Source organism: Atta colombica, unplaced genomic scaffold, assembly GCF_001594045.1.
Source record: "Atta colombica isolate Treedump-2 unplaced genomic scaffold, Acol1.0 scaffold58, whole genome shotgun sequence".
Classification (NCBI taxonomy): domain Eukaryota; kingdom Metazoa; phylum Arthropoda; class Insecta; order Hymenoptera; family Formicidae; genus Atta; species Atta colombica.
In genome coordinates, this window is record NW_017259548.1 from 929,339 (window position 1) to 942,365 (window position 13,027).

The 13,027-nt window shown below is 31.2% G+C and overlaps 3 protein-coding genes across 4 annotated transcripts in view; 2 read left to right on the plus strand and 1 right to left on the minus strand.

The window, feature by feature from the left end:
* Positions 1–1,357: 1,357 nt before the first annotated feature.
* LOC108692060 (pyrroline-5-carboxylate reductase 2) lies at positions 1,358–4,697 on the plus strand. The gene is made up of 7 exons (XM_018200165.1): positions 1,358–1,429; positions 1,592–1,729; positions 1,915–1,985; positions 3,588–3,764; positions 3,879–4,091; positions 4,339–4,504; positions 4,576–4,697. The coding sequence occupies exons 1-7, from the start codon at positions 1,414–1,416 to the stop codon at positions 4,695–4,697; spliced, it is 903 nt and encodes a 300-aa protein (XP_018055654.1). The 5' UTR covers positions 1,358–1,413.
* Positions 4,698–5,668: 971 nt separating this feature from the next.
* Positions 5,669–7,566, minus strand: LOC108692031 (the record flags this gene model as incomplete). Its single annotated transcript, XM_018200127.1, has 4 exons — positions 5,669–6,483; positions 6,549–6,770; positions 7,075–7,209; positions 7,293–7,566. Coding segments are annotated over 4 exons (1,320 nt in total), but the record flags the coding sequence as incomplete, so codon positions are not given.
* Positions 7,567–10,196: 2,630 nt separating this feature from the next.
* Positions 10,197–13,027, plus strand: part of LOC108692083 (von Hippel-Lindau disease tumor suppressor) — a 53,164-nt gene continuing 50,333 nt past the window's right edge. For both annotated transcript variants that reach the window (XM_018200197.1, XM_018200198.1), the window contains exon 1: positions 10,197–10,414. The gene's annotated coding sequence lies outside the window, so the exon portion shown is untranslated. The remainder of the gene's footprint in view (positions 10,415–13,027) is intronic.

Here is a 13,027-nt window from a genome sequence, read left to right on the forward strand (position 1 = left end):
CGCACGCACGCACGCACGCACGCACGCACGCACGCACGCACGCACACACACACACACAGTTTTCTTTCCCTAGTGTTTTTTCATTGTCTTTTTTATTATTTAATAACTTTTATTAATAAAGGTACATACATTTATTTGATATCGTTACATTTCTTTGGCGTTTTGATTGAAAAAAATTCTTCATAATATATGTTCACCTTTATAAAAATTATAAGCAATAGAATTGGGTTGGGTACATCATGTTCAAGTGTGTCGTCCCATAGGCCTATGCATTTTCACAATGCATGGTAATCTTTAATTTTTAAGTAACCATATATATTGTAAAAACGGGCCACAGTGTAGTACCGAAAAAATAATATTTCTATTATTTCAAACTGTTTTAGTTTAAACTGCTTTATTGTACATTATTATTAAATATCATGTAAAATTAATTTATTAATTGTTATTATCTTTCTTCCTGTCACTTAATGTAACTAAATTTATATTAAATGAAATTAAAGTAAAATTACATTTAATTTTTTATTTTATGTAATTAAAATGTAGATATTATTTATTTAAAGAATATTTATCAATATTTTAAATTTTCTTTCGTAATTCTTGAGGAATATTTCATTGAAAATAATATAATATGCTATACATATATCATAATTTTATCACTAATCTTATATATAATATATTAAAAAATACATACACAAATTTATCTACCTCTTAAATTTGTATCAACTTGACTATTATTTATTATTATTAAAGATGGAGCGCAATTAGAAGTTTTAGAAATAAGTCAGTGGAAATTGTAGGAAATTACGATGTATATATGTGAAATATATACAAAAAAATGTTAAATTTTAATAAAATACAATAAAAATATTGATTAAGTATATTTTATATAATTAAAATGAAAAGAGTAACACTTATAATGTTAAATGTCATTATATCTACTTTAACTACATTATTATTGAAAGTAACCATAGACGATAATTATTATTTAATTAGAATGTCCGTAAAAAGATCATCCATAAAAATTTAGAGAGGCTGATTTAACATTTCTTTATTACTACAGTGAACAGAAAATACATATTTGAACTATACCACAAATCAATCCGAATGACAAAACGAGTTTGGTGGTCGACGCGTTTTTCAAGTTAGACGACATGCATATAAGACGTACAAGTTTGCTGTTATCTCTCGTAAGATTATATAAAAATACAGACCATCTGCGCGGCAGAAAGTGACGGAGGAATAATACGCGATAGAAATAAAAGGAGATACGAGAGCGCGAGATGCGAATAGTGTGTTTGAACAGAGATTGACCTAGGCAACGTAAAAAATTATAAGCTTTAGTTGCCATCTTATCGCGCTCATATCACCATTCCAAAACAACAAATACGATCGTTACAACTAGATCGCTGCGAAATGCAGAGAAGAAGAAGTAGAACGACTTATTAAATAATCTTGTTCGTCGAAACGAATAATATTCGATTTTCGCGTATTGTAAAATAATTTATGTGATTCATGTTCCTTTTGTTCTTTCGCTGCGAATGCGTATTGTGGAACAAAGTTGTGATATCTTTTTTTCGTCTGTATTTTACAGTGAGTGATCAGCATCTCGCAGACGGTGAGGTGAAGAAACAAAAAATACCGCTAAATATCGATATCAACATGCTGAAAATCGGTTTCCTCGGCGGAGGAAAAATGGCTCAGGCACTTGCTAAAGGTTTTATACGAGCAGGTAAATAATTTTTTCTATGTATATATTCTTTAATAATATATAATTTTTTTCATTTAATGTTATATGTTTTAACAATATACAGATTATCAGTTATATTGATTTGATCAACAAAAGTTTACTGAAAACATCTCGGAACATCTATTTTTCGCATTTTCTTATATCACGAGACTTCTCTCATTTTACAGGTTTAAGCAAAGGCGAAATGATATTGGCTAGCTGTCTTCCAAATGATACCGGCAGTATTGAAACTTTTAAGGTGAGATAATAAACAGTTTATCACATAAAGAAGATTCCGATAATAGATCGAAAGATGCTTCTTTTGTTCATTATATATTGTTTGATAAGAATACCACCGGTGATAAGATGCGATTTCTCATCGTAATGAATCCATGGTAATAATCGGAGATGTAAATTCTTTTAATATCTAATATTAAAAATATTTAATAAAGAGAGAAAGAAACATTCGCATTTCATATCACAATATTTTGTGAGACTTTAAAAATAAAAGATTAACTTGATCAAAATATTTATATGTTATGATCAAAAGTCAATATTTTATACATTATATATCATTACATATCATATTTTATAAATTACATTTACGAAGAAATACCAAAAAAACATCAAGTTTAAATGTTTACTGAAAATTCAAAAATAATTAATAAACATTGTACATATAACAATTAAACATTTTAGAAAAAAGACGAAACGATTGTTAACACTTTTTAAATCAAATTGATTTAACCTACAAAATAAAGTTATGAAATGCCAGAACTCATCGTATAAAAATGATATAATAGAGAAATAAAAATTATTTTAGATAAATAGAGCCAAACAAACTAACAGGATTAAGGAATTATCATGATAAGATATAGTTTTATAATTTCTATATATTCTAATCACGTATGTATTAAATGTTTATCGATGATTATTGATATTTTCAAACATTTTGTATTTATATTATTATCATCTGCGCGAATTCTAGAATTGTATCTAAGTTCTATTTGTATGTATCATGATACAAGAATACGAAATATTCGTCTCTATTTAGTCTCTATTTTCACTTATGAAAACTGTGATCGAACTGAAGAACTGAGAAGGTGTGCCTTCGAACAAGCACAAACAAGCACATGATGTAACACAATGATTCATTACATCATTACATCCATATTGACTGTTCGTCAATATTAAGCAAAGATGACATGATTACTGTGTCGCACTGTGTCGCTTATTGGAAAGCACACAAGATCTAATAATCTACAAAACTTTCTATATGTTTGTTAATATTAGTAAAGAAGCAGGGCTAGCTAAAATAATATATAATTTATTGAAAAAATGTATATAAAATATATATAGATTCCGAAAACTTATTTAAGATATTAAATAAAAAATGGTCAGACAAGTTATTTAAAATAATAAATACTAAATAAATCTTTTTTTATTAAAACATATATTTTAAATACAACTAAGCCCTGGTAGAGAGTGTAGATGTAATGTTATGATACATACGTTAATTTGTGTTTAATTCAGAATGCCCTAAAAAAAATCACAGTGATTTAAGTGAAATTTACACAGTGGTTTAACTTAGATGATATCAAACACATCAAATATACATAAAAGAATGTATGAACGATGACAGATAATAGTAGTCTTACATGTTTTGATAGAAGATGATGTCATTAATATCTCAAAACGATTGTCAAGATAAAAAACTATAATGATAAAAATATAATGATAAAATTATACGAAAAAAATATTTAATCAAATTTTGATAAAGAAAATTTCAATTTCTAGATAAATACTGTCAAATGTGTTATTAAGTATATCAAAACCTATATATCTAATTCAACGTTTTCAGAAAATGGGATCAAATACTGTTTTTACGAATATACCTGTCATCAATCATAGCGACGTGCTAATCCTTTCGGTAAAACCTCAAGTTGTACCAAAAGTATTATCAGAGTTTAGGGTACACGACAACAAAAAATTACTCCTTTCTATCGCCATGGGCATTTCTTTGAAGTCACTAGAAAAGGTAACACGACTCTATCATCGAACAAAAATTCGTTAATGTATTATGGCTTATGATAAGAATTATTAAAGGAAAAAAAAGCACAATGTTGTCATACTACAGAGAGAATACTTTTAGGCACTGCCAAAAGAAACGCCCGTGATAAGAGTAATGCCGAACACACCTGTATTAGTTGGCTGCGGTGCTACGGTGTTTGCGCGTGGAAAATACGCGAGTGACAAAAATGCGGAGATCGCAGAAAAACTATTTTCCTCCGTAGGCATCTGCGAAGAAGTCTCGGAAAATTTCATTGATCCTGTAACTGCCTTGGCCGCTTCCGGTCCTGCCTATGTGAGCAACCATTCCAGTTTCAATTTTTTAGTTCAATTTTTTTAGTTGTGAACAATCTGCTGTAATGTTTTTATAAATAATTATTGGAATTAAATTTAAAAAATAGAGAAATGAAAAATAAGTTTTATATTTTTACGAGTTTTTTGAATCGTATAATTCGCGTTATCGATCTTTCTTTTATTTTTAAATTATCAAGTCTATTTCCATCTTTAAAAAAATGACTATTATTATAATGAAAATTTCTTAGATATATATGGTAATCGAAGCAATGGCCGATGGTGGAGTTAAAATGGGACTTACTAGGCCTATTGCGTATAAGCTTGCTGCACAAACTGTCTTAGGCGCTGGTACAATGGTCCGCGAGACAAACCTTCATCCAGGACAGCTCAAGGATGACGTAACTTCACCAGCAGGTTAGAATTTACTTACATTAAAATCTCTATTTTTTTCAGCTACAATATATATTTTTCTTTTTCATTTGCAGGCTCGACTATAACTGCTATTCATCAATTAGAGAAGCATGGCTTAAGATCGGCATTAATCAACGCTATAGAGGCAGCAACACTTCGATGTAAAGAAGTTAGTTTACAGATCAACAAGAATTAGTAATGACATTATTGTTGTATTGATATTTTAAGAAAGATATCAGGAGATATGATAATGTCTCGATATAAAATAATGTAAATAATGTTTTTCTGTTCAAAGAATATCAAATAAGATATAATAATTACACTTGAAAATACCAGTAATTCTTTACTGGATTTTAAGATGACATTTGAGATATCCCCTATTTTATATTAGGGATGTATTTATTAATTTTTATTAATTATATATATTAAAAAAATAATCACATTACTATGATAATTTGCTCATTATCACATTATTTGTGCTGCATTAGCACAAATAATGTGATAATGATCTTGTGATAATTTGAAATTTTAAGGAATATATAATATTTTTATTATTATTAAACTGTTGCAGTTTAAAATATACTGCTGTTGGTCTCTCTGATAATGTCGGTAGGATTATATAAATAATTATTTAAAGTATTAATAGATTTTCTTTTAATCATTTGGAAATTATCTTTTAGTTTTGAGAAATCAAAAATATAGATCTGACTAAATGATAATAATAAGTTCAATCTATTTGGCGCTACAAACGCTTCGAAGCATCAAATTGTTTGTAGTCAACTTTCAATACATTTTTACAAGTCGATACTATTTTTACAATATATATAATATAAACCATTTAGGCTGTAATTAATATAGAGTAAAAATTATATTCTTATAAAAATAATTTATAAAGTACTTATTACAATTTTTTTTTAATAATTGTAAAAATATTATAAGTGATTAAAATGTCTAAACAAAACTGACACTTAAAAATTATTGAGAAAATATATAAAAGGAAATTTTATATATTCCTATTAAAATTTACAAATAAATATCTTTATTCTATTCAAACTAATTTTTAATTACATACTTAATTATTTTAATTGTATTTTGATATATTTGTTAATATTTGATTGTATATAAAGGATTGTATATAAAGGATTAAATGATTAAATATTAAAAAGCTTTTTTGTTATTGTATCATTTAATAATTTTTTAATTTTAATGTTAAATAATTTTAATGTTTGTAATCATTAGGCACCAACGTGAAATATTTTTTTATATTCAAATTTATTTCTTGCATTCTTTATCTCAACTAACATTCGACATCAGTTTCTTTTCCTTAGCTTGCACACGTTTAAAACCAAGATTGAATTCGGTCTTAAATATTTCTCTATAATAACTTTCTTTCACTATATCACTTTCAGGTACACCTGTCTGTTTGCACTTTAACACATAGGATTTATGCATTGTGGCTATGTTTAGATTTGCGTCCAAATAACATCTACCACTACGATCCTTAGGATCTGTCGATTTCTCGGATGGAAAGGATCTAATATGTTCACGCACTCGCTCTTTTATGTCCTCACTTTTCTTAGTTTTTGGTGTGTGCCTACCTCTTTGGTCTGGTTCGATGATACCACTTGGTGACATTCGTTTTTTCTCCATCACATGTCGCACGAACTTTTCAGATATTGCGAATGTGCTGAGAAACATTGACTTGCACACAGTGATGAATTCACCATTCGATAAGAGAGAATACGTGAAGGTTACCTGCCGGCATCTCGAAGAATGCTCTGGCTGAACATTGTTGCGCAATCGAGTACGTTGTTTCGGAGATTCTTTGACAGATTTGGCGATATATTGCTTTCGCTGTTGCCATGTATAGATCCTCCAAAAAGACTTGTGCAATTCCTCGCGTTCCTTCTCATCTATCTTTTCCGCACAATGCATGCGACAAATGCAGGGATGTCCCATCTTTTTAGCTGGCACTATTTTGCCTGAAAAACACAAACTGTTAATTTTTTGTCTATTAATCTAATCTGTTTATCGTCTCTGTACTTACCTCCAACCCCAATGTATTCTTCCCCCTTTAATCTAGCATTTTTCTTCAAATTTATTTTCCAGTTTTCAGGTTGCTTTATACGTTTCATAGATTCTTTATGTTCCTTCAATAGTTTTGTATTCTTTCTCTGCTTAAACTTAACTGAACTTTCTGCGAAATCCTTATTACTAACTGACAGTGGGTCTTGTGACTCATCTATTGTTTGTAAATTCAGTATATCTCCTGTAACAACAGTGCAATTGCAATAAAATCTAATAGGAATTGAAATAAAGAGCGATCAAACTCCAATTAACACAATCAGCACTATTTTATTAATACGATTAAAGTATTGAAAAAAGATTAAGAATTAATTACATGTTACAGATTTTGTCTTAAGCAGTTAAGTTCTGCCTGTTGAGTTAAATAAATTAGTGTTTGATCGAAGTATAGCCTTAAGCATCAATCTCTGCAACTTTAAGTTATTGATAATTTTATATAATCTTTTGTTGCAAGACTTATCTGGAAAAAATACTTAGTAAAAATGTACTTATTAACAGATAAGTTTCTACAAGTCCAGCTTCAGAATGCGGGATGAATCGGGATGTAAGATTTACATCTTCAGTAGCGATGCCTTTTAACCATGCTGCATTCATTTGTAATTTATTTGAATTTTCTGCTGACACTAAATATTAACAAGAGAAAGTGATGATAAGTGTCTGATCGGAATTCGGAGCTGAGCGAATATATGAACGAGTTTGAGTTTACCCATGTTGTTAGCACCATGCTTGTAGAATACAATCGAGTGTTGAATTTCCCGCTGTCCATCTACATTCTTCTCTGTCAACCATTCTTCTATCTTCGTGTACTCTTCTAGCAGCTTCATTTCTTCTGCATCCTGTTTTATTTTGCGCGTCACATCTTCCACAATTAGTGAATTCGCGTTTCGAGTGTTATGTGTTGTGAAACGAGAACAAATTTCGCGAAATGTCACAGCGTGATCGAAAACAATAAAAAAAGATAAGCAAGCGTAAAGGCTAAGTCACGTTCTGTCGAGGGACAATTTGTAGCGCTGAAGGATCCAAGTGTTTATGATCGCGAAAATGTTGTAGACGTTTCTCTGTACCGGTTAGAATTGACTCGACATAGATGAATTTCAAAGAGGACGTATTACTCGTAGCACAACGGCACGACGAGATCATCATGTGTATTTCATCACGCGCACGATATTGTGATAGATTGTCACTTGCTATCACTGTGAAATCTGATGCACTTGATGCAACTTAACTTGATGTGATATGGAACCGTCGATTTTAGCGAGATTATTTACTTCTCAGATTCACACAAGGCAACCTCAAAGACAATCTCGTGCACTAACGACCTCTCAAGATACGCGGCTAAAGCGAGAACCAACAATTGGAGAAAAACGCGCAAAAACAAGAAAAATTACAGGATTAAATTGCAAAACTTTAATCCTAGTTCTAATTACAATATTAATAAAAATACAAATCATAAAAATGCATCTATGCGTGACATTCATTATTTATATCATAAAATTAAGTTTTTTTTTCAAAATTTGAGAATATTTAGCTATAAATACTAATATTTAAAAATATTTGATTCGTATTCCTTGGTCGTTCTTAACTTCATCTCATTATAATATCCCTTTCATTAACTGTAATCTCGATTTTATCATCAAGACACTATTAAAGACTGATATCCTTACGGAAGTGTCCTTGTGAATATTAAAGTGATTAAGAGAGTTAAAAACTGATAATATTGTACTAATTTTATGATTTATTAGTTTAATAGATGTAATTACGCATTTATAATTCAATAATACTCGATTTTTCTTTAAAATTGTGATTTCATCCTGATTGTGATTTATTATTATCAAAGTTTGATTATCAACAGAGATAATCGCGAGAGAAAAAAATTGTAATTTTTCTGTAATATATAGAACATTAGCTTTACAAGTATGCATATTTATTTATGGAACATTATGTAATAAAAAATCATGAATTTAATAAAATTTGTCCGAAGTTGACAGTCTTTAATAGTCTTGTCAGTGATTTACTCACTCTTTATCTTTTTCTAATTCTTAGAACTGGAAAAAGAAAGTAAGTTAAACCGATATTAAAATTATACTCTAAATTGTAGAAATGGATATATATAGCATAGATACATTTAGCTGTACTTTTTGCAACAATTTTTTACAACATATCCTTGTCCTCCTTAGAGATATTTTTATTATCTCAAATTGTGTTTATTTTATTCTTATTTTACATTGATGAACAACAAAGATAAAATGATACATCATGCGTAAAACTAAACGCATCCATTAACGCTCGTTTCCATCAATGTGTTCAATTTACTCTTTATCTTTTTCTAATTTTTAGAAGTAGAAAAAAACGAAGAGTAAGTTGAAATGAGATTAAAGTTAATCTATTATTTGTTTTCTATTCTTGCACTAGATTGTTCTAGAACTCTCTTCCTCACTTTAAACAAATATGAACCCAAATAGAACAGCAAATCAAAATGACATTAAATAACATCAAAATGATATTAAAATAAATCGAAAATGATTGAAAAATGACTTTTAATGATCATTTTGGAGTTATTTTGACATCATTTTGATATCATAATGACTTGTTATTCTGTTTGGGAAACATATATCTATCTCATTTTAAGTTCCAAAAGTGTACACTAGTTCAGCCACAGAAAACAAACCTTACATTGGTGGAAATGGGCATAAGTACATGCACAAAGTACAGCTATTGCAAATACATCCAATTGCCGCGCTGTGATTGGTCCGCCGTTGGCGCCACTTCGATAAATTTAAATTTTCGAGGCAAGCGAGCCAAGCAGTTCATAATGCGTCATGGCGGATCATGACAGCGCATTCGAGTCGCTCCGTATTTTTCGCGACCGTTACTGATTTAAAGTGAATCCTGCGTGAGTGGAATTATCGTGTGTCATATTGAATGTTGCGTATGATCATTATTGTGTTTATACCGCAATTTCTGTATCGATAAGCCGCCTCTCTGTGCGACTTGGAATCGAACTGAAATCAATAACGGATTTTTTAAACTTTAAGTTTGTTTGATGTGGAAACTTCTATGATATCGTGACTCCAAACGCATATTTATTTCGTTCATAACAGAAAATTTAATCCTGGATGCAGTTTATCGTGAATAATATAATTCAGTGGCGTGAATGTGCGATAGTTTCTCAAGTGAGCTCCATGCGATCGTAACAAAAATTTGAAAAGACCTCTGTCGCGGTTCGGAATTAATTGAAATTATCTCAGCCGTTATTTTCTTTGAAAAATAGCAAGATTCACTCGATATTCATGTGATTTTAATTAGAATTACACATTCTCGATAATATGAAAGTATTCCCGATGTTGAGAATTGTACTTCGCAAGCGTTAAAACTATTTGACCTGAAAGCTTTTTCAATATTGAAATTCTAGAAATACATCTATTTCATTTATAATGGAAACATACATCTACGGATGCAATTTATCATAATTAACAATTCGGTGATGCGAATGTTTCTCAAGTGAGCTTCAAGCGAAGTTGACTGAATACCAATTCGAACGGTAGCCGACAGATGTCTCAGCGAGTATCTTTCTCGCCATGACAGTTACGCCGGCCACATGACCCCCACGGTCCACCATCTTGCGTGTGTTTGTCGTGGATGATCGCGGACTTTGTTGTGCGCGTCCGCGAATTTCGGCGTGACGCGTGATATGTGTGGACGTAAGGGTGCAGCGAGGTGGAAGGCGTTCGACGACGGTGACGCAACGTGACGACTCAGCTCGGAGGGTGTCCGGCGTGTGCGGTGACGAGCGGCCCGGGAAGGCAGACGACGCTGGGCGTCTCTTCGGTGAGTCGTTGCTTTTTCTAGATTCATAGCTTTATCGCACATCGTGGTCGTCGCGACATCGATTTTTCTTCTCGCCGTTGCGGCGGACTCCTGGGGCGGCTCGTGGCGAGGACTGTCACGTGTTGCAGCGTTTATTCCTTTAATGGTCGAGCGTGTGGCCTCTCTCCTCCTCTCGTATCTGTTACCTAACTTTACCTGCTTGCATCAGCTGGGAACGTGTCCGAATTTTACAACTTGGGCGCGTTCACATACAGAAAAATATATGCTGTACGTAAATAATTATTAATTGTTTCAAGTATTTCAAAAGTTCATAAGTTCCGTAAAACTATCTATAAATTCATCATAAACATTAAATCTATTCAAAATATATATTGTGAATCTTCTAATGAGTTTAACTCTTTGGCGACCCTCAGTCTCTACTTTGATGCAGCAACTTGAGTGGCCAATGAGACAATAGTTTGATCTGGACGAACTTTAAAGTTTTGATTATACTATCAATATGGGTAGTCATTGGATGGAGAATCATATGTTTTCTTTTAGGATACATAATATGATACGCTTTCATAATACGGTAGGATTTTATCTCTAGTGAATAGTGCGCCCACTGCAAAGAGTTAATACTTCAACTAAGATTTTTAAATGAAATAAAAATCAAAGCAATTTACTTATTATATAAAGTCATTTCTTTGATCAATTTTATAATGTTCTTGAAAAAATTAAGCCTAAATTCTTGTTTGGAGTATGTTATGAGTTTTTCTATAATTTGTAATAAATATATCTTAAAGTTATTATCAAGAAAATATATTTTATTAAAGATTCTTAAAAAAATTAATTCTTGTTTGGAGTACGTTATGAAATTTTCTATAATTTGTAATAAATATATTTTAAAGTTATTATCAAAAAAGTATTTTTTATTAAAGATAATAAAATAGAGTAATTATTTTTCTTAGTAACAGAATGATATTTTTTTGTGTGCAGAAACTTCTCCTATATTCTGTTCAACGACAGGTTTAAAATGAAGACATATCCTTGTATAGATATTGTATACGTAAATACAACATGCTCAGGCCTAGATTTAGAAAATTCAATGAGTAAAATAATTTTGATATTCCACTTTGCGCTATGCTTCCTATATGTATGCACAAAATTAGAAATTCTCAAATACGAAAATGAACGTCATACATTTGATCCATCATATTTTTCGGGACCTGCTTAAGATAGAATGAAATATCCACGCACCTCATTTTATCTTAAACAAATCCTGAAAAATATGGAAAACCAATCAGAGGTTGTCTAAACGGTCTCCAATCTCTTATTTGAAGATCTCTACGTGAAGGGAGAAAATCTCTTGTTAAATAGAATATAATAGCATATATATGTATCATATATATATATATATATATGTATCATTTTAACTTTAGACTTGTTTTTTATTCCCATACTAGACTGCACTAGAACTTTTTCGTTTTTACCGAATAGTACAAATGTATATCTATCTATAACACTTTAAATTCCAAAACACTACAAGAGACTGATGTGAACCTGGCGCTCAACTTTATCAAAAATAAAAATTAATACCGTAAGCCGTTTGTACTTCGTTTGTACTTGTTTGTACCGATTATTATTTCGTTTGTATCTCAAACAGTTAAACAAAAAGTGAAAAATAAAAAATGGCCAAAACGCTCAACTTTAAGATTTTTTAAATTTCATTTGTACCATTCGAAAGAGAATCGTTTGTATCTCTCCTACTTTCGTTTGTACCCGTTTGTACCTCTCTTACTTTCGTTTGTACCTCAAAGGTTCGGAGATACAGCGATTTCAAAATTTCGGAAATGCGCCAAGAGGGGAAGTCGGTCATTTTTAAAGATATCAAAATGGGATCATTGGCGAAAGGAGACGTATAAACGGGTACAAACGATTCTTTTTCGAATGGCATAAATGAAATTAAAAAAATCTTAAAATGGAGCGCTGGCCATTTTTTATTTTTCACTTTTTGTTTAACTGTTTGAGGTACAAACGAAATAATGATCGGTACAAACAAGTACAAACGAAGTATAAATGGCCTGCGGTATTAATTTTTATTTTTGAGTGTCAGATTCACATCGATCTACAAGAGATCTGTTTTTTACAGTTCAGTTCCAGAAAACAGATAGATCTCTCGTTTAACGTATTCGTTGAACAATAAAGATAAAATGATACGCAGGTGCACTCGGATGAAGTTGCTGAATGGTTTTGTTGATGTCATGAAGTGGATGGTCAGCTTCGAGCCGCCGCGAGATCGACCGCGTTTCACAATTCCGTCGACTTCGACGGGATCTTCGCTCGCGAGATTTTTTTTATCGCGAGGCGCGTCGGATAATATATTACAACCGCTTATGTCAGCGCATGCATGATCGACGATGCTTGCGTGTATGTAAGAAAATAAATGCATGTTTCGCGAAGGTTGCACATGTTACTTCAACGCAGTGGTGTGATCACTCTGTAAGAACTTGGCGTTCGATCGTATACAAATATGAGCATGTCATAGCGATGGTGTCACTTTCATATTAGATCACCTTTCGCAGGTATACATCAAGATTCCTTGTAGATCGAAGAAAAGATCGAGAATACGTC

Bases quoted from the DNA above. Each gene is read 5' to 3' on its own strand.
- LOC108692060 (XM_018200165.1), top strand. The intron at 1,986-3,587 runs GTGAGATAATAA...CAACGTTTTCAG, and splicing joins GCAGTATTGAAACTTTTAAG to AAAATGGGATCAAATACTGT. The intron at 4,092-4,338 runs GTGAGCAACCAT...AAAATTTCTTAG, and splicing joins CCGCTTCCGGTCCTGCCTAT to ATATATATGGTAATCGAAGC.